This window comes from Oncorhynchus gorbuscha, linkage group LG23 (genome assembly GCF_021184085.1).
Source record: "Oncorhynchus gorbuscha isolate QuinsamMale2020 ecotype Even-year linkage group LG23, OgorEven_v1.0, whole genome shotgun sequence".
Lineage (NCBI taxonomy): Eukaryota > Metazoa > Chordata > Actinopteri > Salmoniformes > Salmonidae > Oncorhynchus > Oncorhynchus gorbuscha.
The window spans coordinates 45,190,666-45,218,018 of NC_060195.1; the positions used below are offsets into that span (position 1 = coordinate 45,190,666).

The 27,353-nt window shown below is 42.6% G+C and overlaps 1 protein-coding gene across 1 annotated transcript in view; it reads left to right on the top strand.

The window, feature by feature from the left end:
• LOC124011136 (protein diaphanous homolog 2-like) overlaps nucleotides 1–27,353 on the top strand; it is a 610,415-nt gene that overhangs the window by 538,185 nt on the left and 44,877 nt on the right. Inside the window, 2 exon segments of the mRNA XM_046324198.1 lie at nucleotides 13,527–13,625; nucleotides 15,353–15,403. Of these exon segments, the coding sequence (XP_046180154.1) occupies nucleotides 13,527–13,625; nucleotides 15,353–15,403 (150 nt within the window).

Consider the following 27,353-nt stretch of genomic DNA (forward strand, 5'->3'; position numbering starts at 1 on the left):
TGGCCAGAATATTGGGAAACTGGGCATTTTTATACATGACCCTAAGCATGATGGAATGTTAATGGCTTAATTAACTCAGGAACAACAGATGTGTGCAAGCACCTGCTTTCAATAGACATTGTATTCCTCATTTACTCAAGTGTTTCCTTTATTTTGTTAGTTACCTGTGCATTTAAATGTGACTTTTCTACGGTTTCATGCATTAATTCATTCCAACGTGTGAGGTCTGTTTGATGGATCATACTATGGTGTTTAATGCAATTTCAAGGGGCTATTTTGGTAAAGAGATAGATTTTAAGTCATTTAGCAAATTGATAACTAATCCGCTTCACATGCAAATGATTAACAATGAAATGCATATTTAATGAGAATTTAATTCATTGAGCTTTAAGAGGATGGCGTTGGGTGGTGGTGGTCGGGTGGGGGGGGGGCTGATGGACAAATGCTTTTAGGAAATGGCACACAAAAAAGTCCCCTCCATTGCCCAGGAGTGAGACTTGAGAATGTACTCTTGTCAGTCAGTGAGTACTTCCTTGAACGCCTGTTATTGATGCCCTTGACAAGGGTCGGGCAAATTCAGTTTTCGTTGTGAGGTATTGGAAATACTAATATGGGAAATTGCTTATGAAATCATTACGTACTTCTCTCCATTTGTTTTAATTTCCCCTAAGTGGATTACCATATTCTCTTGGACTGACCAGATGTTCAGTATTAACCCAAATTGCTTTACCTCGGCTACAAGTGAACAGGCGAGCCAACGCTGCTGTAAAATACCGCCTAAATCCACCCTAATCCTTCCGTCTCTAATGAGATATTTCATCCCAACAGGGTATTTATTATGCTTGCAGATATGAAACAATGTCACAGAGAGTGTGTCGACAGCCGGGAGAGGGAGGGAGGGATAACTATAGGAAAGACTGGACTTGACATTCTAATGGGGGAAAGCATCCTTAGTTTACAAGTTGACGTCATTGATGTTTCAGCCATCAGAGGGAGTAGGGGGGTGGACAAGTGGGCACTGGTGCCACCCATGCCCGGCTGGCATCAGACAGGGTCAGTGCCCAGGTCTCAGTCAGTGTCGCTGCCCGCACGTGGACAGCGTCCCCACAGTCAAATCCACTTAGGTCTGAATGGGGCCTGAAAGCAAGTATTACGCTGATATGAGCACAATGTGACATGGCATAGGGGACACATTGGAACAATTCAACAACAAGTTAAAAAGTCCTTTGAACATTTCTTATAGTAAAAATCCAGGTAAGTTAGAACAACACGGTAAATACAAAGTCAATGTATTTAAAGTGCATTTCACATGAATCACAACACACTCTATCATTAAAAATGATTCATTCAAATAATTACTAAGTTAATTTGATGTTTTCGTTCACCTGTTTGGTTTGGTCTGTTTTTTAGAGCCTATATAGTATTATTATATCATTTTGAAGACGTATGAGGTGAATGATTGAATTTAAGATTCACTTTTACCTGCATGTGATCATTCTTCACAGAGGGAATTAAAATCTGCAGATCCACTCCAGTCCATTTTTCCAGCAGCTTGCAGGCACTGACAGAATTCAGTTTCATACAATTCTCTGCTATGGGGGAATATTATCAACAATCGAGACGGAGGCTTTGGCCTTTAGCTAAGTTGGTGTAGGCTATTCACTGACATCAATGTTTACTGTGTGAAAACTCAAGTTATGTCGAATCAAACCACTCTGAATCAGAGTTCAAAATAAGATGAACGACTGCTCGCCTTGAAATAAAAGCACACCATTTCATTAAAATTGCTCTGAGACTATTACTAAAAACAAGGTAGCAATCTTCCTAATCTCTCTAACTGGTGCGGACACAGCCTTAACATATTGTCATGGACTAAATAAGTGTGAAAATAAGGAGGTCTTTTCACAGGTTATCCATAAAGCCGATTATATAATTAGCTCTTAATTTGTCTTGCGCCTTTTATTATTAAAAGGCACTCTTCAAGAGTGACTGAGTGCAACCGTTTAAAAGTCATCCATTTGGCTGAAGATCTACTACTCTTGCCCAGTTCACCAGCCTATTAGAATAAGGTTGGCGTGCCTTATGGCTTTCAGAGTGAGAACAACATTGACAATGATGGCCTCTAACAACTATTCATGCATTCTCCATGGCGGGTTTGCAACTTGAAGAGACTACATATCTCCTTGAAAAACGAAGCGGAAAAAAACTAGTGGGTGTCACGCTTTTCACACAAAGTACACGCTACAGCAAGCGGGTCTTACAATAAAAGGGTATGGAAAAGACAGCCAAGAACCACCAGTGGCTTTGGATGGCATTTTTATCAATGTATACATCCTGTTCATCCACATTTTACAATACAGTTAGTATACCTCAACCATGCCATTCTCAATCTCTATACCTATAGCTAACAAGGTCAGGCTTGTGGCACCTTAAATGCAGATTGTGCATATATGCCGATCTCCATCAGAAATGTGTGCGCAAGGCATGCCATGCTCGGGGGAGCCTGAGATGTTTTTTGCCGTTGCCTGGGGCCGACAGTAACTGGGGTGACAGGGGCAGTATGAAGGGGACGGAGATTGATGGTGGTGTTTGACAGTGACAGCCAGCACACGTATGGGCCGGAGAAAGTGTGCCTGTGTGTGTGGGGGAGGTGTGTGTGTGCGCCTGTGTGTGTGCGTGTGTGTGTGTGTGCGTGTGTGTGTACCTGCGTGGGGACTTTGTCAGGCAGGTGATTATAGAGAGGCGATGACAGGAGGCTGACGCTGAGAAAAGGTTGTGTCCTCGTGGTCGCACAATGTCCCCATAATTTTATTCTCTGTATAAAAGTGCAGGGGACAACATTGTCACAGGATGATCTTAGAGATATAGTATATATTACAGCTGGAAGATGAGACCTATGGGGAAAAGGAGTGTTTTTGCAGAGACTGTGGTTTTGCTCCAATAAAATTCCACTCAGAATTGGGTACCCAATGCATTGACTCACACTACTGTGTAGTTTGCATATTGGAACAGACATCATAGTATTCCTTTAGTAGCTTAGATTTTAAATGAGTCTAGTGTTAGTGGGATAATATTGATCTTCATGTTTGATACAGACACTGGTGAGTACGGACAGATTCATCGACATGATTAGGATGTTTGGTGTCGGGGCCCTGACATTCCCGCTTCTGCATGTTTATTCCATGAGCTAATTTTCTTTTCAGATTATCTTGATTGCTTGTGTGTCTGTGTGTGTGTGTATGTCTCGGTGGTGTGTGTACGTGTGTTATTCCTCATTTGGCGACGTGTGTAGAAAGGATCCTCGACCACCACATCTGCATACGACGGCCACTGCTGACCTGTCACTTTTGCATGTGTTATTTACGCCGGCTGTCAGCATTGCAGCATCCTCTTTTAAATAACGATATGTTACATGTCAATGCCGCAGGGATCCGGGGCGAAGGCGCTGATAGGAAGCAAACCAAATGAGCGCTCAGGAAAATTACTCCTGCACGTGGTGGACGGCATTGCCTGCATCCCAAATGGCACCCTATTCCCCCATAGGGCTCTGGTAAAAAATAGTGCGCTGTATAGGGAGTAGAGTTCCATTTAGGGTGTAGCCATTGTGAATTTGAGATTTCTGTCATTACCTTGGAAGGTGCAACAAGGGCATTGGGCTTCATCGGGTTTATCTGCTGTAGTCCATCAACTCTAATAAATAACGCCATATTTGATTGCGTTCGTATCATCTTGGAGGATCTGACTGTGCCCCAAGGCGCTGATGCTGTGTGTGTGTGTGTGTGTGTGTGTGTGTGTGTGTGTGTGTGTGTGTGTGTGTGTGTGTGTGTGTGTGTGTGTGTGTGTGTGTGTGTGTGTGTGTGTGTGTGTGTGTGTGTGTGTGTGTGTGTGTGTGTGTGTGTGTGTGTGTGTGTGTGTGTGTGTGACTGTCCTGCGTCCCAAATGGCACCCTATTCTCTATATAGAGAATAGAGTGTAATTGGGATGCACACCATGTGTCTGTCTGTATTTCTGTATTTTAAGGTGATACAATAAGCCAGTCCCTTGTCCAGCATTTCCCAAACTCTGGACCCCAGGGCTTTGTGTTCATACCCGGGGCGGCAGGGTAGCCTAGTGGTTAGAGTGTTGGACTAGTAACCGAAAAGGTTGCAAGTTCAAATCCCTGAGCTGACAAGGTACAAATCTGTCGTTCTGCCCCTGAACAGGCAGTTAACCCACTAGGCCGTCATTGAAAATAAGAATTTGTTCTTGCCTGGTTAAATAAAGGTCAAATCAGTTGAGTAATGCTAGGGCCCTTAGGGTCCCGAGGACCGAGTTTGGGAAAGTCTGCGTTTGTCCATTTCCTTCAAAATCATTTTCCGGACAATGTGCCATCCACATTGTGAAGATCTTGGAAACCCTTCAATTATCCAACGATCATTTTTTCATCGCCAATTATTGTTACCCCAGTAAACTCTCTCTTATTCTCCTCTCTGGGAGTTTTTTATGTCGCCGTCTGTTGTATCAAATAGTATTTTTACGTAAAAAAATGGTCTAAGTGTGGAGAGAGAGGCCTAACTAGGAGTGTCTAACCACTTTAAATCTGTTTGACATCCTTTGGTCTGCTTTTCCCTCAGGTCAGGAAGTCAGATCTAAATGAGAAGATACAATACATCAGTGTGTGTGTGTCTATGATTCCTCATTGGTGACATTGTCCCTCCTCCTTCCTTGCCTAAACGTATGACGCCGCCTCCCTTGGGAAGAAAAAAAGGTTCAATCTCATTAAGTTGAATCTCATTCAATCCTTACATTTCCTCATGCAGTTATGGGTGGTCTGCCCGACGTCTCCCAGATCAATTCAAGAGACTTCGCGATCTGGACGTCTGGAGTCACTTTACAGTCAATCAAACATAATTATACTCACTACAAAGCCCATACAAATTGCATTGTCAAATCTGTTTACCCGCCACCAAGACGGCCGGCTGCAAAAAAACGGGATTGGGAGTCGGAGAAGATGATACCTCATCTGGGCGAAATGGAAGGCAGAGGATGTTAAGTGTGCCACTTTGAGAGAGACTGAGGACAGGGAGATGTAATCTGGATGGATGGCAGACTGGTATGGAAGTTGTACAGATTTAATTTGAGAGTCCCCCTGTCTCGCAAACTTCCCTAGACCACTGGACCTCTTCGCACTGCTCACACTGGCGTATTCGTCTACTGTGAGCTAGTGGATGCAGGAACTATAATGGTATAATATGCCCTAGCCTTTTGGGGACCCTAAGTGAGATTTGATTGGCCAACTCTTAATGACGAAGAGACATTTTTGGGTTTTGACATTTTTGGGGTTTTAAAGTTAATTTCCTGCAATCCTACACATTTTGCAATCAGGTGTAGAGAAAATGTTGCGGTTTTAAAACAAGTTTTAATTGGCTCATTCATTAATTGGCTTCCAATTGGCCCATTCATCTCCTCTCCTCTGTAGCTATTACCATACTATACTATGGTAAAATAAATCAAATACATTTTCTGCAATTCAAAACAATCCATGGGCTGGAGCAAAAAATTGGCAATTTCATGCAATGATTCTCATTTTGCAATGGGGCAAAGAGAAAAAATGTGCAGTTTTATAGCAAATGCCACTCAATTCTACCCATTTTGCCATGGGGAAGGTGGAGCGACATCTTTGCTGTTTGAAAGCTAATTTTCTGAAATTCTACACATTTTGCCATCACTCATATTCGAGTGAGAATGACTAACAAAATCAATGGGTGAACCCTGGATGTCAGGGCCCCTGGGCACGTGCCGTGCGTGCCTGGTCGGTATTCGTGATTTCTACAAGTTTAGATAGCTGCCTAGACTAACTACCAATCCATTAAGACAGTAAGACCCCGACCCCGAGTTCCTAAAAAAAAATAATAATACTACAAAAAAAATGAATTTGATTATGCCAGCGCTGATAATATGGTCATATAGCATTCATCTTTATTCAAAGCAGCTTACTGAACAGAACTGCTGACATTGGCAGAGACACATATATCCAGTTAAAGTTGCAGGAATATAACCCACAGCCCTGGTTTGGCCACCATAATACTAACCCACTGATCCATTGGGACTACTCAACTACTGTATGTAGCCTTTGCCTCTGTACAGCCTTACTTGGCTCAGTGACATGGTGACTGCATGTGGTCCTCCTAAAGTGTGTCAACTCTACCTCTGTCAATTAGCCAGTCAGGCTGGCTGCCTTGTCTAGGCTGGAGCTACCCCTGTGGACTAGCATGCTGGGTCATGTTCATTAGGCACCAAACAGAAAAAACAGACTGAAACAGGCAGGCACCAGCTGGCCTTGCCCAAAAGGAAATGCAAAAATGTTTTAAAACATTTTCTATGTTTTTCCCTAAAGAATATTACTCCTTGTAAAGAGAGTTAGAGGCGGTAGTAGTAGTAGTAGAAGTAGTAGTGGTGCCTGTCAGTCTCCTTTGTTACATGTAGCTTTACTCTTTCTCTCCCACCCCAGCCTCACATGTGGCCTCGCTGCTGCTACCGCCTACTAATCCAGATGGAGAGAGTTTACTTTTGTTTTTGTTTATTCACTTATTCATGCATCCAGCTATTCGGGGCATCACTGGGGCTTTCGTCTCCATGCCACAAACGCAAATCGGCACGCTGGCTAATCCACTTTCATCTCTTTCTCTCGCCACCACTGTCTCTTTCTCATCCTTCTCTCTCTGGTTCTGTGGGCCAAAACAGAGTGATGGGAGCGACCGGGGTCATACTTTCAACTTTGTAGCACACCACCCTCTTCATCTTGTGTCAAAACCAGTAGAGACCTCACTGGGGCCCTCATCCTCATTTTGTGCCTCCCTGGTCTTTGTCCTGACCCACTCCACCCTCCGCTACCCTCCTCTCCGGGCGACCGACCCTTTGGCGCCATCCTGGGGCTTGCCAGCCTTGCACTCCTATTCCCATCTGACCAGGGGGGGATGTGGGAGCATCCTTAATTCTATTACGGAGGACATGAGTGGGTTTGCACATCAAGCTGTTACAGTCAAACAGTCAAGAATAATATGCTTGTGGATCCATCTTCCTCATTAGGTAGAAGAGCCCCCCCACCACCCCTCCACTGGAGAGGGTCCTATATTTTCTGCTCAAACGTAGTACAAAAAGACACAGAACAGGAAGCTAAAATGTAATCTTACCCCAGGATACTTCACCTGACTATCCCACGAAAAGAAATAGAAGAGGGAGCACTCAGATGTCTGCAATGTCTTATTTGAGGGATAAACAAACCTTTCAGCTTACGTTTCGGTGTTGCTCAGTTTGGCTCTATAGCGTGAATCAGTCATCTGTGTATGTGTGGTTGAAAGCTAGGCGAGAGTAGAGAGGAGAGAGAGGGGTGTGGCTTGTGTCTGTCCTCCCAGGCCTCCCTCCATGGCAGTGATATATGACTGTTTGGCTCTATCTGGCTGGCTGACTGTCTGGCTGGCTGGTGCCTTTGGAGCCACAGGGACTGGGGGGGGGGGCACCGCCTGTACACCTGGCCTCCACACAAAAACTTTGTTCACAGCTAATGCACCAGGTTAATTTGTACAGATGACTGCAACCCTTCTGATGAGCTAAAATGTGTTTAAAACAATTCCCGGGAAGAAAAAAAAACTTCTTCTACTTCTTGTTTTCCATCAAGAGAGAGAAAGGGGAGAGAGAGAAAAAGAAAGTGGGAGAAAAGCAAGGGAGAGTGCGAATGAGAGAGTGAATGGCAAGGGTGATAGGGAGCGCATCTCCAGTAGGAGCAGCAGCATTCTCCCTTCAGAGTGGTCTCAGCACATCAAGCACAGGGCTGCAAGCACTTATTAGAGCTCATTACAGTGCAAATGAGAGTAGGGGATCTGTCACTGGGAAAGCTGGAGCAGGGGAGGCTGGAGACGGCAGCGACACAGATACAGACACGCACGCACACAATACACACACAGGTGATACACAAACACTGACAGAGAGACAGACGAACAGAGGCAAATCATAAATACACACACACACACACACACACACAAATACTGTCAGAGACACACAAGCAATACATAAACACGCAAACAGAGACAGACACACAGACGATGCAAAAAAACACACAATGTAGTTCCCTTATTTGTCTTTACACACTCTTATCGGTTTAACTAGGAGATTACCGGTGTGTTCGCTAACACCACGCTGTTGCTGGTAATGATGACATAAACACTAACCTAATGTTATTATTTCATATTATTGTACGACATATAATTATTATTGATACATGTTGAATTAGCATTAGTGACGTTTGCCGCTGCAACGGCTACCAATATAAATCTTGTTATTTATTGCAGAATATGGGCTCTGGTTCAAAAGTAGTGCACTAAGTAGGGAATAGGGTGCCATTTCGCACCCTATTTGTATTATTATTATGACTCAGACCAGACAGAAACTCTCTGCTTTAATTCTGCTTGTTTTCGTCAGTTTTGGTCCCTTCCCTCCAGAGCTGTCGGCGACTGTATGCGAGCCATCAGAAATGTAGTTCTCCATCGATCCCTCTGTATTTCTTCCCCCCAACATGGAGGGAGATGACAGATAGCAAATTGAATTTATGAACAGCCTGTGTTGACACTGCTGCATAATGATAAGAATGCCATCCCTTTGGTGCTTAAGAAGGAAAGCATGGCGACGAATACAGATTGAATGTAATGGACATACAAAAAAATAGTCAAAATTGGTGAAGTGAAATGAAAAAAAGTAACTTCTTTCGAGAAAATGCAAAAAAAATGTAATAATGAAAAGTGGTGCGTGCATATGTATTCACCCCCTTTGCTATGAAGCCCCTAAATAAGATCTAGTGCAACCAATTACCTTCAGAAGTCACATAATAAGTTGAATAAAGTCCACCTGTGTGGAATATAAGTGTCACATGATCTGTCACATGATCTCAGTATATCTACACCTGTTCTGAAAGGCCACAGAGTCTGCAACACCACTAAGCAAGAGGCACCATGAAGACCAAGGGGCTCTCCAAACAGGTCAGGGACAAAGTTGTGGAGAAGTACAGATCAGGGTTGGGTTATAAAAAACATCAGAAACTTTGAACAACCCACAGAGCACCATTAAATTTGTTATTAAAAATGTTAAAGACTATGGGACCACAACAAACCTGCCAAGAGAGTGCCGCCCAAAAAACTCACAGACCAGGCAAGGAGGGCATTAATCAGAGAGGCAACAAAGAGACAAAAGATAACCCTGCAGAATCTGCAAAGCTCAGTGCAGAGTTTGGAGTATCTGTCCATAGGACCACTTTAAGCCGTACACTCCGCAGAGCTAGGCTTTACAGAAGAATGGCCAGCAAAAAGCCATTGCTTAAAGAACAAAATAAGCAAACTAGTTTGGTGTTCGCCAAAAGATATGTGGGAGACTCCCAAAACACATGGAAAAAGGTACTCTGGTCAGATGAGACTAAAATGTTGCTTTTTGGCCATCAAGGAAAACGCTATGTCTGGCACAATCCCAACACCTCACATCACCCCGAGAACACCGTGTGTTTCATCAGCAGTGACTGGAAACTGAAGGGATTGATTCCTTCAGAATTGAAGGATACAGGGAAATACTTGAGGGAAACCTGTTTCAGTCTTCCAAATATTTGAGACTGGGATGGAGGTTCACCTTCCAGCAGGACAATGACCCGAAGCATACTGCTAAAGCTACACTCGAGTGGTTTAAGGGGAAACTTTTAAATGTATTGCAGTGGCCTATTCAAAGCCCAGACCTCAATCCAATTGAGAAGCTGTGGTATGACTTAAAGATTGCTGTACACCAGCAGAACCCATCTAACTTGAAGGAGCTGGAACAGCTTTGCCTTGAAGAATGGGAAAAAATCCCAGTGGCTGGATGTGCTAAGCTTATAGAGACATACCCCAAGAGACTTGCAGCTGCAATTGCTGCAAAAGGTGGTTCTACAAAGTATTGACTTTGGGGGTGTTTGAATATATATTTTTTTCTCATAATAAAAATATTGAATTATTTCGCAAGCCACTGTAGCTATTAGAGGGGTCTGTCTGGCTCTCTAGTTCATCCTCTCTCTGAACTGGCCCAGAGCAGCCACCGCTATAGGTCGCACTCCATGGCTGACACCAGTCTGTGCTGGAGCACACACACACACACATAACACGCACATATGCACACCACGCAAGGACACACACACACAAACATAGGCACAAAGACACATGCACACTAACACACACACACAGTTGTGTGAATTTAATTTTCCACTGTGTAAGCAAAAGAACGCCCTCTCCCTCTACAGAGGCAGCATTTTAACAACCGCCTTGCATCACTCCAATGGGAGACTCTCCCCTGATCAAGACACATAAGGTAGATGGAACTATTAAACAGTGCATTAGACCCGGGGCCTGTCCACGTCACGTCTCCCCTGTCTCCAGCTGAATGGCTTCGGACGGGGTGGGGGGAATCCCTAAAGCACAGAGTGTAAGTCCCAAATGACACCCTATTGCCTATATAATTAACTACTTTTTATTATAGCCATATATGCCCTTTTTAAGTAGTGTACTAAAAGTAGTGCACTACTTAAGGAATAGGTTGCCATTTAAGACATAACCAGAGTCACTTCAGCGGCTAATGCAGGCAGAGGACGGCTGTGGATGAAAGCCTCCACTGATGACCATTGAAACATATTATTTCTGTGGCTTACGCAGGGGAGCTAAGTGCTCTTTACCAAGATTTAGTGTGGAGCCGGTCAATACTGGGCCGCTCCATCATTGTTCCGTCGATGACACCGGGCTCTGCCTTTGGAAAACATTCCAACCGCCAAACGGCTTAGTACATCCATGGCCCCACTGTGCTACCACAGGAGGGGAAGAGGAGAGGGAGCTTTGGGATAGGCCACTGTCTTTGTCTCTACACGTATTAGCACAGTGTGTGCAGTGCATTGCCATGCGTACAGCATGGTACACCACATGGCTCAGATGGAAGGATTCAGAGAAGACGAAGCATTTGGTCCTATATCTGGGTCATCTATCTTTACCCCCATACTAATGAGTCAGTGGGCCCTCTGTTCATCATTGTGGTCCAGAACAGACACTATTTTAAATTGGGATCATTAAGGTTACTATGCCATCCATCGTGTGCATACATGGCTGAACTAACTTGCGGGTAATGTTTACGGCGAGAAAGGCCGGGGCTTCTTATTTCGCTTCTGGGCGTCATGGCAGAGAAGAAACGTTTGTGCCAGCCAGAGTCTGAGGATGGACTTTCAGCAGCACTTTCAGTGAGCGTTGATCAATCTTTTGCTTTTCCATTGCGAATTTAATTTAGGAATCAAAGAAGTTGACACTGGGACAGAATTAATTTGAGGAAATGCCACATATTCCACTATTACCATAGAGAAGCTAGACGCACAGTATTATTTTTGTTGCCTTATCCAAGCAACCCAACTTCACAATGATAAATTATTTACAGAAAAAAAGATGTACCCAAGAATAGAAACGCATTAAAAAAAGAAAAAAGAATTGAAACGCATCTTATGTTTATTAGCCACAAACGCTTTATTTGCGCTAATTTATTTTCTTGATTTGCTCGTCTCATTCCCTCTTCCTGAGGCCCTTCCCAAGGGCTACTTTGAAAACCAAAGTGTATGATCTCTCTTTCCATGTGCTTTGTTTAAAAGCCACCTAGATTAAATCAAGCTTAATTAGACCATCTTGAAACAGAACAAAGCAAAGTCCAAGTAGCTAGTGCTTATCTTCAAATTGGCTCGGCTACACTTTGATAGCCTTGCTAATTGGTTTAAAGCGGGACATGCATTTCACCTGCTTTGCCCTGTATAAACAAGATGCCAGTCTGTATCTAACAGCTATGACAATGAGAACAGCACCGGCTCCCACTTTGTTCATGTTTTTCCGTATCTAGGCGAACCAGGACCTCGACATGAATGCAACGTGTTAAGCCCGGGCAGGTAAACATTTATATACTGCACCTTGGCTCCTGGAAAACTTTTAGACAGCACTTGCTTCAGTTTCATTCTTCTCAGAGAACTAGACATTACACGGGGCCCCTGACAACTTTGATCAATTTGTCCTAGTTCTCGCTTAACTGTAGCCCAATTCATCATTTGTAATGACCAAGGCTTGGGAGCTTGAGTTCAAGACGGAGGATCACAGACACAAAGAAGCAAAATGACTAAAATGGGAAACATGCTCCCCGGTGACCTTCCAGCGCTCCATTAACAATGTCCTATTGGACCCGACGTTCCACCACAGCCGGCAAGACCTCAGCTCTAATGCCGGAAGCTCATAGCTCAAAGAGGCCCTGGCTTCTGAGAATCTCTTAACATTCCCAACTGTGTCCAAACGCTTCCCCTCGACACACAAAATAAAATGCTTCAACAGAAATTAAAGTAAAAAAACTCATGCATTTTGGATGATTTGAGAATGATGTCTAAATCCCCACAGCAAACTTCTCTTGATCTGACACATAGCCCACTTAGAAGACGACTGTTGTTTACCGTGTTCTTGTTCTCGCGCCGCCTCTCTGATTTTGAGCTGTTAAAACCCAGGGCAAATATATTCTGCCGTTTTCTGAATTAGCGAGTCTCGTCGATTGCGCGGCAGAGAATTACAGAAAAGCAAACCTTTGTGCAGGAGGGTCTGTCTTGAGAATAAGTGATACCCCGCTCGCAGGAAATGTTCTTTCCAAAATGGGTTAAGATGGGCTAAAACCGAAGAAACCGACAAAACTCTTCCCAGCAATGTAGCACCTCATCAAGCCATTGTACCTGTCCTCCATCCCTCCCACCCCTCATCCCTTCCTCTGTCCCTGGGTATCAGGTGCCACCTGGGCCCTGGGGATCTTGCCAAATGTAACAGTGAGCCCTCTCTCTGTCTCTGTGATGTATTTACTAGGGTTCACTATCACATGTTTTAATTAGGCGATAACGAGGCCCCGGCTCTCTGACGGATTTGCTAACTTCACATATCATGATTAGTTTCCCTCTCCCCAACAATGTACAGTACCTGGCTGTGTGCGTGTGTGCGTGTATGTCCTATATTTCCCTGGGAGAAGATGGAAGGGGAGGAGAGATACAAGTAAAGTGCCACCATAGGGAAAGGAAGGAGAGGAGGGTGGAGGGTTGAGGACAGGGTAGACCACAGTGAACTAGACCTGTGTGTATAGCTGAAGGGAATCTGGAGGAGTAGGTCGTTGAGAGGACTAGTGGAGGACACAGGGTCGTAAAACTCCTTCTGAGACACTTGACTGCTCCGGGCCTCTGACATTTCATACTGTATGCAAGCATGTAAATGCACTTGCAGGTACACACAAACACTTACACATTCAAATACATGCATTGTGGATCCAAAATGTGCATGGATACTGGCTCCCAATTACATATCCAAACCAATAGGAGAGAGAAGTCTGGCTTGACGAGTCGTACATGTGTGTGTGTATTTTAGTGTTATCTGTGATTTTTTTTTCTCAGTGTGGGTATATATCCTCTAACCATATTCTCTGTCTGTCCTGTCCTACAGAGGGAGGAGAGAATGAGACAGGGGTGATGGACAGCTTAATGGAAGCCCTGCAATCCGGAGCGGCCTTCCGCGACCGCCGAAAACGAACCCCGCGCAACGGTAAGGACCCCCCCACCTCTGGCGAGGTTACTTCCTACCTCGCTGGCGACCATCTGTGTCCTGCACGGACACAGAGTAACTGCCTTACCTCTTTAAACGTTATGTATAACCTGATTCCATCAACACACTCAGTCTCGTCCATTGTCCTTAATATGAAAGGAGTGTTTGCGGGACCAAGTCGGTGTATGCCAAGGGAAGACACATGTCTGTACGCTCATGTGCTTCTCTGTGTGTGTGGGGTTGCGGCCTTCCCCAACACACACACTCACTACACACACACGTGTGCTATCCCCGTGCACTTCATTACACATTCATCGTCACATTGTCATTCGTAAGGTACAGATCACAATAGAAATGAGATGCGAGTGGGGGCTATGGGCTAGAAGTGAGTTAACATAATCCTAATGTTAAGTTATTCCATCCTGCCATGATGAATGGCCTGTATCCAGGGGGATGGTAAAGGTGCCACCTGGTAGAGGTTCCAGGTTACATTGATATGCAGGTGGAGAGACAGAGCCCTGTCTGTATTGGAGGAGCTGGAGGATCCACAGGTGCTGCGATATTCCTGGTGCACTCCCTGCTCCATGCTAATCACTAAACTGTTGTATCGGGTGTTTCTTGGGCCTCATTAGGCTTTGGTTAACATAGCTTAGTATGAACAGAGTCGAGTGAGTATGCACAGAGGTTTCAGGGCCCTGGACCTTGGCACTGAATATGGTAGTAGCTCCCCCTTTCCCTCCGATAGGCTGGGTGTAATTTTCACCACATTGCTCACATCTATACAGTCCTCTCAAATCTATACAAGTGCCTTGGTGGTGTGGAGTTAGGAGTTGATTATAGAAGGGCCTATAGTAAAAAGCCTATTTCATACAAGCATATGTTGTCAAAGCTCTTATGGAGCACTCATTCAGTGTTATACCAACAACCTCAACAACAAATAAACCAGCATATGCACACTGTGACCAAAATAATTGTCCTAAATTAACTGTCACTATGTTAAATGACCTGTTCATTTCCCACTTTGTCTCTCCTCTCGCTTATCTTGGCCAATCACATCTCCCTACTAGGTCCCATGTCAAGGTTTGTCCAATAAGACCAGGTTAATGAAACAGGGTGTCACAACTCACACTCCTGAGTCCTGCTCTTCTTAGCTTGGCCTGCATTTTGAGCTTGCTGGCAGCCAGCAGCCAGGCAGCCATATGGAGAAAAATACACACACACACACACACACACACACAATACACAAACACAAAGGCATGCACACACAGTACGGTATGCATAGCCCCACACACACACACACACACACACACACACACACACACACACACACACACACACACACACACACACACACACACACACACACACACACACACACACACACACACACACACACACACACACACACACACACACACACACACACACACACACACACGCACTCTTCTGATTCACCTGCCCTTCATCTACAATATCTCTCCTACTCTAACATGGTTCACCCAGACTGACAACATGGGAGATACACATGACATGATTCCAAACCAACCCAATCTATTTTCCTTCTCAAGTGTCTTTTTTCCTGTGTGAATGAGGCAGTTTGTACTGTTTGTGCCAACACTAAAACTTTTCAGAGTGGATAATTGGTGTCTGATATATTTCTCTCTTTCTCTTCCCCCTCTCCTTGTCCTCCCTTTCTTTTTCTTCTGTTTATTTCGTCAATGTTGCAGGTGATCAAAGTCCATCCAGTCCTGCCTCTCGGTGGCCAGGTGCTAACCATGGTAACACAACCAATCTGTGTGTCTCTAGTTTAACCCTGAACATTGCTTCTATGCTGCACTGTACTGCACCACCTCTACTCCTGGCTGTGTAACTCATATGGCTTCTTCTCTCTCCTACTGAACCAGAGTTGGTGCACTCTCTGACAGACTCCTACACTGATCCATAACTTCTCTGATTATTTCTGTGGTGACAGTCAATTAGGTTACATAGTGTTATCTTGTTTCGGTCTGATATAGGCTTAGTTCTACACCCTCAAATCAGTGATGATATCAACTTGACATGGTTACAGACTGATTAGATTGATTTAAATGGTTTGATTAGGTTACATATAGAAGATTGAATAACAGGAATGGATATACAGTTGAAGTCAGAAGTTTACATACACCATCGCCAAAATATTTAAACTCAGTTTTTCACAATTCCTGGCATTTAATCCTAGTCAAAAAAAAATCCCTGTTTTTAGGTCAGTTAGGTTTAACAACTTTATTTTAAGATTGTGAAATGTCAGAATAATAGTAGAGAAAATGATTTATTTCAGATTTTTTTATTTCATCATATTCCCAGTGGGTCAGAAGTTGACATACACTCAATGAGTATTTGGTAGCATTGCCTTTAAATTGTTTAATTAGCCTTCCACAAGCTTCAGTGAATTTTGGCCCATTCCTCCTGACAGAGCTGGTGTAACTGAGAAAGGTTTGTAAGGGCTTTGTGATGGCCACTCCAATACCTTGACTTTGTTGTTCTTAAGCAATTTTGCCACAACTTTGAAAGTATGTGTAGGGTCATTGCCCATTTGGAAGACCCATTTGCGACCAAGCTTTAACTTCCTGACTGATGTCTTGAGATGTTGCTTCAATATGTCCACATAATTGTCCTTCCTCATGTTGCCATCTATTTTGGGCACCAGTCCCTCCTGCAGCAAAGCACCCCACAACATGATGCTGCCAACCCGTGCTTCATGGTTGGGATGGTGTTCTTCGGCTTGCAAGCCTCCCCCTTTTCCCTCCAAACACAACGATGGTCATTACGGCCAAGCAGTTCTATTTTTGTTTCATCAGACCAGAGGACATTTCTCCAAAAAGTACGATCTTTGTCCCCATGTGCAGTTACAAACCGTAGTCTGGCTTTTTTATGGTGGTTTTGGAGCAGTGTCTTCTTCCTTGCAGAGTGGCCTTTCAAGTTACATCAATTTAGGACTCTGTGGATTTTTGTACTTTTGTACCTGTTTCCTCCAGCATCTTCACAAGTCCTTTGCTGTTGTTCTGGGATTGATTTGCACTTTTCTCACCAAAGTACGTTCATCTCTAGGAGACAAAACGCGTCTCCTTCCTGAGAGGTATGACGGCTACGTTGTCCCCATGGTGTTTACACTTGCGTACAATTGTTTGTTCAGATGAACGTGGTACATTTAGGTGTTTGGAAATTGTTCCCAAGGATGAACCAGACTGATTTCTTTTGATTTTCCCAAGATGTCAAGCAAAGTTTGAAGGTAGGCCTTGAAATACATCCACAGGTACATCTCCAATTGACTCAAATGATGTCAATTAGCCAATCAGAAGCTTCTAAAGCCATGACATAAGCTGTTTAAAGTCACAGTCAACTCAGTGTATGTAAACTTCTGACCCGCTGGAATTGTGATACAGTGGATTATAAGTGAAATGATCTGTCTGTAAACAATTGTTGGAAAAATTACTTGTGTCATGCACAAAGTGGATGTCCTAACCGACTTGCCAAAACTATAGTTTGTTAACAAGAAATTTGTAGAGTGGTTGAAAAACGAGTTTTAATGACTCCAACCTAAGTGTATGTAAACTTCTGACTTCAACTGTAGGCCTCATAGAGATCTGGCCAAATGTAGTGCACTAGGGGATAGGGTTGAATTTTGGATGCATGGGCTTTGTTAACTAAGTGACTCAAGGTCACTCTGGTTTCTGTTAAGTAGACCAGCACTTTTATTGTAGATCTATGCTGATAGAGCATGACTTCACATCCTGTCTCGTTGCACTTTTTAGGAAGCGCTTTGTTAGCAACACAAGGAATATAGTTGGCTTTCGTCACTCGCCACTCACTGATTTTTGTTGGCATGCTCAATCCCTCGCTCTTTTTTTCTAGCCAGGGCTTTCGTCTGGTAAATGTAAACCGTTGCACAATGCACAAACACCTACAAATACTCCCCTTTCATGTATTCTTGCCTTTGTGTGCCCTGGCCTACTTTGAAACAAATGTCTGTGGTGGAATGTTGTGATTTCTTCCTCCCACCACCTACCTCTCACCACCTACCTCTCCAGTCTGGTACATCTCTGTGGGGTGCATGTTACGCTGTTGACTGTCTTTGCCTTTGTCTCTGCCTGTGTCTCTTCAAGTGTGTGTGTGTGTGTGTGTGTGTGTGTGTGTGTGTGTGTGTGTGTGTGTGTGTGTGTGTGTGTGTGTGTGTGTGTGTGTGTGTGTGTGTGTGTGTGTGTGTGTGTGTGTGTGTGCGTGTGTGTGTGTGTGTGTGCATTGTCTTTGTTTGTGTGTGGCTATCACTTTCACAGTTAAAAAGCAAGCCGAAATCTAGTATTTTTTTTATGACTTAAAAAATGTACTTCTATGCAACTGTAACCTAATAAACGTTATGTAGGAATGAGGTTTGTGCAGTCCTCATACATTATCACAGCGTATTGGCCAAATGTTCACCCTGCAAATATTGCACTTCTCAGACCATATTATATTTCAAAATTCGAGCTTCGATAACAAAATAGATCAGTTGTTGTATCACTCGCGAGGCACGGCTGAGCATGAATTGAAATGATTAGCGAATCATTAGCCTCTTTATTTTGCTGCTTCATCCGTCTGACTGTCAGTCTCAGAGGAGGGAGAGAGAGAGCAGCGGAAGGTCTGCCTCTCATGGTCCCTGCTCTCTCCTTTCCTCCGGTGAGGCTGACCAGAGACACCGTCTTCCACCTGATGGAGGAACTCGAGTCGCAACGGCATTATTTCTGCCTCGTGCACAAATTCATGCTGTTCCTATGACCAGAGGATGTGAAATATTTCTTGATATTAAAATAGACACGACGAGCTGCTAATTTATTTATTTTTTTAAACGCAGGGCTGTTGATACACTTGGCTACTCATTCTTTGCAGCTGCAGCGTGAGTGGAAGTAGGGGAAAAAACGCGTTTCATCTTTTGTAAAAAGAGATGCTGAATAGAAAGTCGAACATGAACTCACTCATAAAAACAGCAGCTCTTTGCAGTATTCTTTGACCATCTCTCTCTGCTCATGGTTTTAGAAGTTATGAAATGTCACGCTAGTATCAAACTTTGCTGTGGGGTCCTAGAAGCTATAGGCACGGTGTTCTAAGCTATCTGATTGGCCTGTCGGCTTTTCTGCAGAAATGTTTGGTGATCGACTGGGAATGCCTAGTCGATCGACCGGTTGGTGACCACTGGTCTATGTATTTCTGTGTTTGTGTTATTTTCCTTAGTAGCACTCCTGCTTTGTATATGCATTTGACCTTCTACCCTGCATAGTTATGGTAAGCCGTACACAACCCAATGGGCCAATAGTTTCTGTACGTATTCTCTTCGCTTCTCACTGCATGGCACTGCTGAGTCCTCACACTACGGTCCTCACAAATCATATGAGATATATATACAACCCCGCTGCTCCTCGAATTGGCAATGCATTATTGTATTCTGATACGTGTGCAGTGTGTATCTGTGTGCATGTCTTTCTATTGTCAAGATAGAGGCCTGTATATGATTTGATAAGCAGCTGTGTGGATTGTAACCCCATTAGGTTATGAGAGGTATGGTGTAGCAGAGAATCCTCTTGACATGTGCAGGCTCCCAAGGATTGTGTGGCAAATAGGTTCTGAAATCAAAGCACCATGCTTTAAAGGAAATTTGGATCAAATGTGTATGTTGCGAGCGGTTAGAGCGCCAATCTTTAGGCGCACTTTGAGAAAAATCCCCAAATGGAACCATATTCCCTATATAGCACACTACTAGGGCCCTGGTCAACATTAATGCACTACATATATGGCTCCATTTGGGACGCAATCAGAAATGCACCAGCTGTGAAAATAAACAATTAAGCTCCCCTGCTACCGACGGTTGAATCGACGATTAAAGGCTCCTTCTCCCGAATCGCTGATTAGCTGTCTTCTGGAGGAGGTTGTTGCTATTTTGGCGACAACAGAGGAGGAAAATTGTAGACATTTGAGTGTCAGCTTTTCGAAAATGATTTCTAGGTCAGAACAACATCTGTAATATTCGTCTGTGATTTTCCTTTTCTCGTCGTTTTCTTTTCTTATTCATCCCATTACGACACAGAACTGACTCTGAACTTGATAAGAAAATCCCTCCCTCTCAGAGACAATAGCATTTGTGATAATAAGTCCACAGAATCTACTCCCTGCTTAGTCATGTCTGTTGTAATCTTACAGTTTCAAAGTGTGATTAACCTTTTGTCATCCTACAAACGAGCATCATATACAAGAGGAGTTTGTTTACATTGGAGGAGTTCAGTTGAAAGCAGCTTGTCTTTCCTTAATATTGTCAAGATGGAACTGCTCTCCCTCACATTTCCTCAAGAGGCTGTAGGTACATTACGTAGAGACTTGTAGATTACCAGGAGGCACCAATCACAATTAACCCTAAAAGTGCCAAAATATGGTTAGGGGTCATTTTTACACCAAATTGGTAATGATTGCAGAGACACTGTCTTTCAATTAGTAACACTTTTAATTTATGAACCTTTTGAACAGGTATTAACAGTATCAATTTCATCCATAGTCATTTGTTATGAAAACAGTATGTCTGTTATTCATTCACATTGCTATGATTCTATGATACTCAGAGGCTGAGAAATTGTCGATTGAGCTAATCTGGCATATCCGTAGGACATTTGATGTCCAGTGATATGGGTGATATGGGCGCCGGTGCCATCAGACTTTTAGCTCTAACTTTGGAACACTACGGGCTATCAACTCAGTTCCAATTGCCTCTTCAAGATGACTCTCGGTTTGGTATAGAGACATTGACTGGAAGCTAAATATGTATTTACAAATTTTTAAGTTATTTTTTAGTTATAGTGGCACGCCACCAGGTGCCAAATATATGGGTGAATCCATTCTATATATTTTCAGGGTACATACAGTGCCTTCAGAAAGTATTCACACCCCATTATTTGTCCCACATTTTGTTGTGTTGTTACAGCTTGAATTTAAAATGGATAACATTTTTGGTCACTAACCTACACACAGTACCCCATAATGTCAAAGTGGAATTATGTTTTGTTGTGGCAAACCTAAATAAGTTCAGGAGTAAATATTTATAAGTCACATAAAAAATTGCATGGACTCACTCTGCGTGCAATAACATGATTTTTGAATGACTACCACATCTCTGTACCCCCACACATACAATTATCTATAAAGTCCCTCAGTCAAGGAGTGAATTTCAAACACAGATTTAACCACAATGAACAGGGAGGTTTTCCAATACCTACCTCGGGGACCTATTGGTAGATAGGTAAAAAAATGATATTGAATATCCCTTTGAGCATGGTGAAGTTATTAATTACACTTTGGAGGGTGTATCAATACACCCAGTCAATACAAAGATACAGGCGTCCTTCCTAACTCAATTGCAGGAGAGGAAGGAAACCACTCAGGGATTTCATCATGAAACAGTTAGTGTTTACAGGATTATAGTTACTCCACAATTACTATCCTAATTGACAGAGTGAAACGAAGGAAACCTGTCCGTATATATATTTTTCAAAACATGCATCCTGTTTGCAACAAGGCACTAAATTAATACTGTAAAAAAAAAAAAAAATTGTTCTGAATACAATACAACACATTACTGAGTAGAGCTCTCCATATTTTCAAGCATAGTGGTGGCTGCATCATGGTATGGGTATGCTTGTAATAATTAAGGACTGAGGAGATTTTCTGGATAAAAAATATATGGAATGGACTTAAGCACAGGCAAATTCCTAGAGTAAAACCTGGTTCAGTCTGCTTTCCACCAGACACTAGGAGATGAATTCACCTTTCAGCAGGACAATAACCTAAAATACAAGGCAATATCTACACTGGAGTTTACCAAGACGACAGTGAACATTCTTGAATGGTTGAGTAACAGTTTTTACTTAAAGCTGCTTGAAAATATATGGCAAGACTTGGTAGTCTAGCAATGATCAACAACTAATTTGACAGAGCTTGAAGAATTTTGAAAAATAATAATATGTTGTACAATCCAGGTGTGGAAAGCTCTTAGAGATTTTCACTGAAAGACTCACAGCAGTAATCACTGCCAAAGGTGGTACTAACTTCTATTGACTCAGGGGTGTGAATACTCTTGTCAATTAGATATTTCTGTATTTCATTTTCAATAAATAAAAAATTAAAACATGTTTTCACTATGGGGTATTTTGTGTAAATGGGTGAGAAAAATAATAATATATTTAATCAATTTTGAATTCAGGCTGTAAAATTTGGAATAGCTCAAGGGGTACTAACTAATACTTTCTGTACACCGTACATCTACCTCTGTGCCAAATGTTGTGCTTTTATCACAAAGTCTACTATTGTGTCCATATTTTCAGCTTAGCCACTCACCACTAGTATACAAAAGAAATAGTATTTTTTCAGTCCTCCATATTAACACAGAAATCATGGTAAAATGTGTTTTTTTGTCAGTAACTGGTTGTCTGACAAAGTCTTACAATTTCAGAACAAAACGTTGACAATTGACATTTTTGATCGGTACTTTTAGGGTTCAAGCTAATTTCCAGAACATTTCCAACATCTCCGCCTCTCCAGTTGTGTGGAACGTAACTAAACCCTGTGAAGTCATCATAACCTACTTGATGCAATTACAGAAGCCAGTCCTAATTGACAGAGGCTAGAACCAGGCATTCTGTTGTGTGGGTTTTTGAGTTCTCATTCTCCTCAACCAGACAATGCATGTTATTGGCATGATATTTGGGTCAACTCGGGCATACACGATTTCCAGGAAGTGTATTTCTTCCTTCAAATGAGAAAGGCTGCACACGTCTCAATTCAATTCAGAGAACTCGATTTATTCGCAAGGGGCTTAATATTACTAGGCTGAAAACGGTAGTGCAGGCACCGCTTATGCTTTCTATTTTTGATACTAAAGCCAACACTGCTGTGTGTGGCCAAATAGATCTATTTTCATGTTATCTGACCAAAGCACCGGTTTCAATCCAAGTGCCAATGTCGTTTAGCAAACTACAGGCGTTTACATTTATTGGATGACACGTAAATAGAGCTCTTTGGCCACGAACACCAGTGGTGGGTTTGGTGTCGAAATAAGAATGCATGAGCAGACAATAACCCCATACCTACTGTGAAGTATGGTGGTGGATCCTTGATGTTATGGGGCTATTTTGCTTCCACTGATCCTGGTGCCCTTGTTAAGGTCAACGGCATCATGAACTTTATCCAGTACCAGGACATTTTAGCCCAAAACCTTATTGCGTCTGCCAGAAACTTGAGTGGCTGTGAGTGGATCTTCCAGCAAGATAATAACCCCAACTGAGTCCCGTGTGGCTCCGTTGGTAGAGCATGGCACCTGCAACACCAGGGATGTGGGTTCAATTTCCATGGCGGACCTGTATTAAAGAGTATAAAAAATGTATGCACTCTCTACTGTAAGTTGCTTCACGAAGAAATTATTTACAAAATCAACAATAGTCTCTCGACTTGAAAACTTGTGGCTGGAAGGATTCTCTATAGAGGAATGGTCTAAGATCCCTCCCAATGTGTTCCTCAACTCATCTTGTTTTGTCTTAGTGCCGTTTATTCAAGCAAGGTTGGGTATTAAAGGAGATTGAAAATGGGTGTAAATCAATTTTATCAGTATTTGTTTGAGCGTACACTGTAGCTCAGAATTTGAATGATTTATTTTATGCAGTCATTTTTGCTCAACTTTATCAAGGGTGTCAATAATTCCGGACCCCACTGTAGAAAGGCAACATAATCAACAACAAACAACGCTATATATACTGAGTATAGAAAACATTGCTCTTTCCATGTCTGCCTGACTAGACTTCAGATGAAAGCTATGATTTCTCTTATTAAATCCACTTTAATCAGTGTCGATGAAGGGGAGGAGAAGAGTTAAAGAAGGATTTCTAAGCTTTGAGACAATTGAGACATGGATTGTGTATGTGTGCAATTCAGAGGGCGAATGGGTAAGACAAAATATTTAAGTGCCTTTGAATGGGGTAAGGTAGTAGGTGCCATGCGTACCGTTTTGAGTGTGTCAAGGACTGCAACGTCGCTGGGTTTTTCATGCTCAACAGTTCCGCATGTGTATCAAGAATGGTCCTCCACCCAAAGGACATCCAGCCAACTTGACACAACTGTGGGAAGCATTGGACTTAACATGTGCCAGCATCCCTTGTAGAGTCCATAGCCTGATGAATTGAGGCTGTTCTGAGGGTGCTCCTAATGTTTTGTGCACTCATGGTATATAGCTTACACAGCCAACAACATACATTGGTATATACAGTGCGTTCCGTGCGCATACAGTGCGCACATTTTGTTAAATTACAGCCTTATTCTAAAATGGATTAGATTGTTTGTTTCCCCTCGTCAGTCTACACACAATACCCCATAATGACAAAGCAAAAACAGGTTTTTAGAAAATGTTGTAAATTTATAAAAAATGTCAAACTGAAATATCACATTTACATAAGTATTCAGACCCTTAACTCAATACTTTGTTGAAGCACCTTTGGCAGCGATTACATCCTCAAGTCTTCTTGGTTATGATGCTACAAGCTTGGAACACCTGTGTTTGGGGAGTTTCTCCCATTCTTCTCTGCAGATCCTCTCAAACTCTGTCAGATTGGATGGGGAGCGTTGCTGCATAGTGTTTTTGAGGTCTCTCAAGAGATGTTCGATCGGGTTCAACTCTGGGCTCTGGCTGGGCCACTCAAGGACATTCAGAGAGATTTATCCCGAAGTCTGCATTGTCTTGGCCATGTGCTTAGGGTAGTTGTCCCATTGGAAGGTGTACCTTAGCCCCAGTTTGAGTTCCTGAGAACTCTGGAACAGGTTTTGATAAAGGATCTCTGTCCTTTGCTCCATTCATCTTTCCCTCAATCCTGACTAGTCGCCCTTTCCCTGCCACTGAAAAACATCCCCACAGCATGATCATGCCACCATGCTTCACCGTAGGGATGGTGCCAGGTTTCCTCCAGATGTGACGCTTGGCATTCAGGCCAAAGAGTTTAATCTTGATTTCATCTTTCCAAATAATGTCCAATCAATTGAAATTACCACTGGTTGACTCCAATCAAGTTGTAGAAACATTTCAAGGGTGATCAATGTGAACACGATGCACCTGAGCTCAATTTCGAGTCTCATAGCAAAGGGTCTGAATACTTACGTAAATACGTTTTTTTCCGTTCACATTTTTTATAAATTAGCACATTTTTCTAAAAACCTGTTTTTGCTTTGTCATTATGAGGTTTAGACTGATGAGGAATTATTATTTTTTAAATCTGTTTTAAATAAGGCTGTAACCAAATGTGGAAAAGGTCAAGGGGTCTGAATACTTTCCGAATGAACTACAGATAACCTACATAACCAACAACAACATATAGAACAGGAGAGATTGTTAACTTCTTGACGCTACCCATCCCTTAAACGGGATAATTGTCATCAGCAACCGCTAAATAGCATAGCGCCTCAGTCAAATAATATTACTAAAAATATTCATATTCATGAAATTACAAGTGCAATATTGCAAAACACAATTAAGCCTTTTATTAATCCACCTGTCGTCTCAGATTTTGCAATTATGCTTTACAGCGAAAGCAATCCAAGCGTTTGTGTAAGTTTATCGATCACATAACAAAACATTAAGTACACTTAGCATCAGGTAGCTTGGTCACGAAAATCAGAAAAGCAATCAAATTAATCGTTTACCTTTGATGATCTTCGGATGTTTTCACTCACGGGACTCCCAGTTACACAACAAATGTTCCTTTTGTTCCATAAAGATTATTTTTTATATCCAAAATACCTCCGTTTGTTTGGCGCATTATGTTCAGAAATCCACAGGAAAGAGAGGTCACGACAACGCAGACAAATTCCAAATAATATCCGTAATGTCCACAGAAACATGTCAAACGTTTTTCATAATCAATCCTCAGGTTGTTTTTAAAATATATAATCGATAATATATCAACCGCAAATGTCTTTCCCAGTAGGAGAGGGAAAAACAATAGCTGTCCAAATTCTGTTGCGCAGGTGTAAAACTCATGTGACCACTTGACGCGATGTTATCGTTCTGGCTCATTTAAAAAAATAAAAGCCTGAAACTATGTCTGAAGACTGTTGACACCTTGAGGAAGCGATAGGAAAAGGAATCTGGTTGATATCCCTTTAAATGGAGCAATGGGAGGCAATTCCTGGTTTGATTTTTCTCAGGGTTTCGCCTGCAATATCAGTTCTGTTATACTCACAATATTTTGACAGTTTTGTAAACTTTAGAGTGTTTTCTATCCTAATCTGTCAATTATTTGCATATTCTAGCATCTGGTCCTGAGAAATAGGACGTTTACTTTGGGAACGTTATTTTTCTAAACATAAACATAGTGCCCCCTAGCTTCAAAAGGTTCAATTCAGTCAATTCAGGATGTAAACTGAAATTCCACTTAAACAATTAGAATTTCAGTTCACTTCCTGAATGGACTGAATTCAAATTGACCCCAACCCTGTTGCATACAAGAGCTCATCAAATCTCAACACTGATGTTCACACGCATATGGGCAAATAAGAGCATGGGGAGTTTTGTTCACAAAAGCCCCCTCTTTCCCCCCACTCTGGTGTGTTGATACCCGGTATATAACCCAAGAGATTGGTTGGTAAGAGAGAGGCGTGGAGCCGGCTCATACATCCTCTCACCATCGATTGGTCTGTGATGAAAGCCACAGACTCAGTAGCTCTTTTATACGGGCATCTCCCAAAAGGCACATCAATCAGATTTCAAAAGAGGATGGGAGCCAATCGGTATTTATTTACTGCCTATTTTCAAAGTCATTACGATGTCCCTAACCAGTACTATCCCCTCCTCTCTGACTCTCTGGATTCACCTTCACTGTGTTGCCCATCAAAAGTGTGTGTGTGAGAGTGTGTGCATGTATGAGCGTGTGTGTGTGTGTGTGTGTGTGTGTGTGTGTGTGTGTGTGTGTGTGTGTGTGTGTGTGTGTGTGTGTGTGTGTGTGTGTGTGTGTGTGTGTGTGTGTGTGTGTGTGTGTGTGTGTGTGTGTGTGTGTGTGTGTGTGTGTGTGTGTGTGTGTGTGTGTCTTTGCACTAGCCTCATAAGGGCCTCTTTGACATTGAATGGATAGAGATCATCTTTCCTCCATTAAAAACCAGAAGAGATGCTGTGATATAACGCTTGTCACAGTTATGGGATTTCAGGACCCAACCGCCTAATCTCACTGGTCTAGCCGTTAATTCACCCAGGCAAGAGGGGAGAGCTGGCCCCCTGTAAATTTAATGAAGATTAAATTACCTATTTTCAGTCATGACATTTTTAAGGAGAGAAAGGGGTGAATCTGCAATGAAACAAATGAAAGAGAAAGAGCAGCGGAAAGAGAAAGCCGGACACCGCTCTCCTCTTTTATTATTCACATCATCGTTGTTGTAAATTATCTCTCAATACCAAATGCCTTCGGTTGTCCCTGCTAATGGGCCTGTGTACTGGATGGCTATGTTGTTTTGAGCTAGTGAGCCATTTCTTCATCCTGCATGTGATCTGGGGAGAATTACACAGTTTGTTACTTAAATTAATAAACGCTATTATATCACGTGGATGTGATGGTGTTCGCAATTCCTTTAACAAGTAATTTCCTCTCACATATATGTGCTGGTGTATGGCTCTTCCTGTCTTTCATTATGTCTCCCACTCTCTGG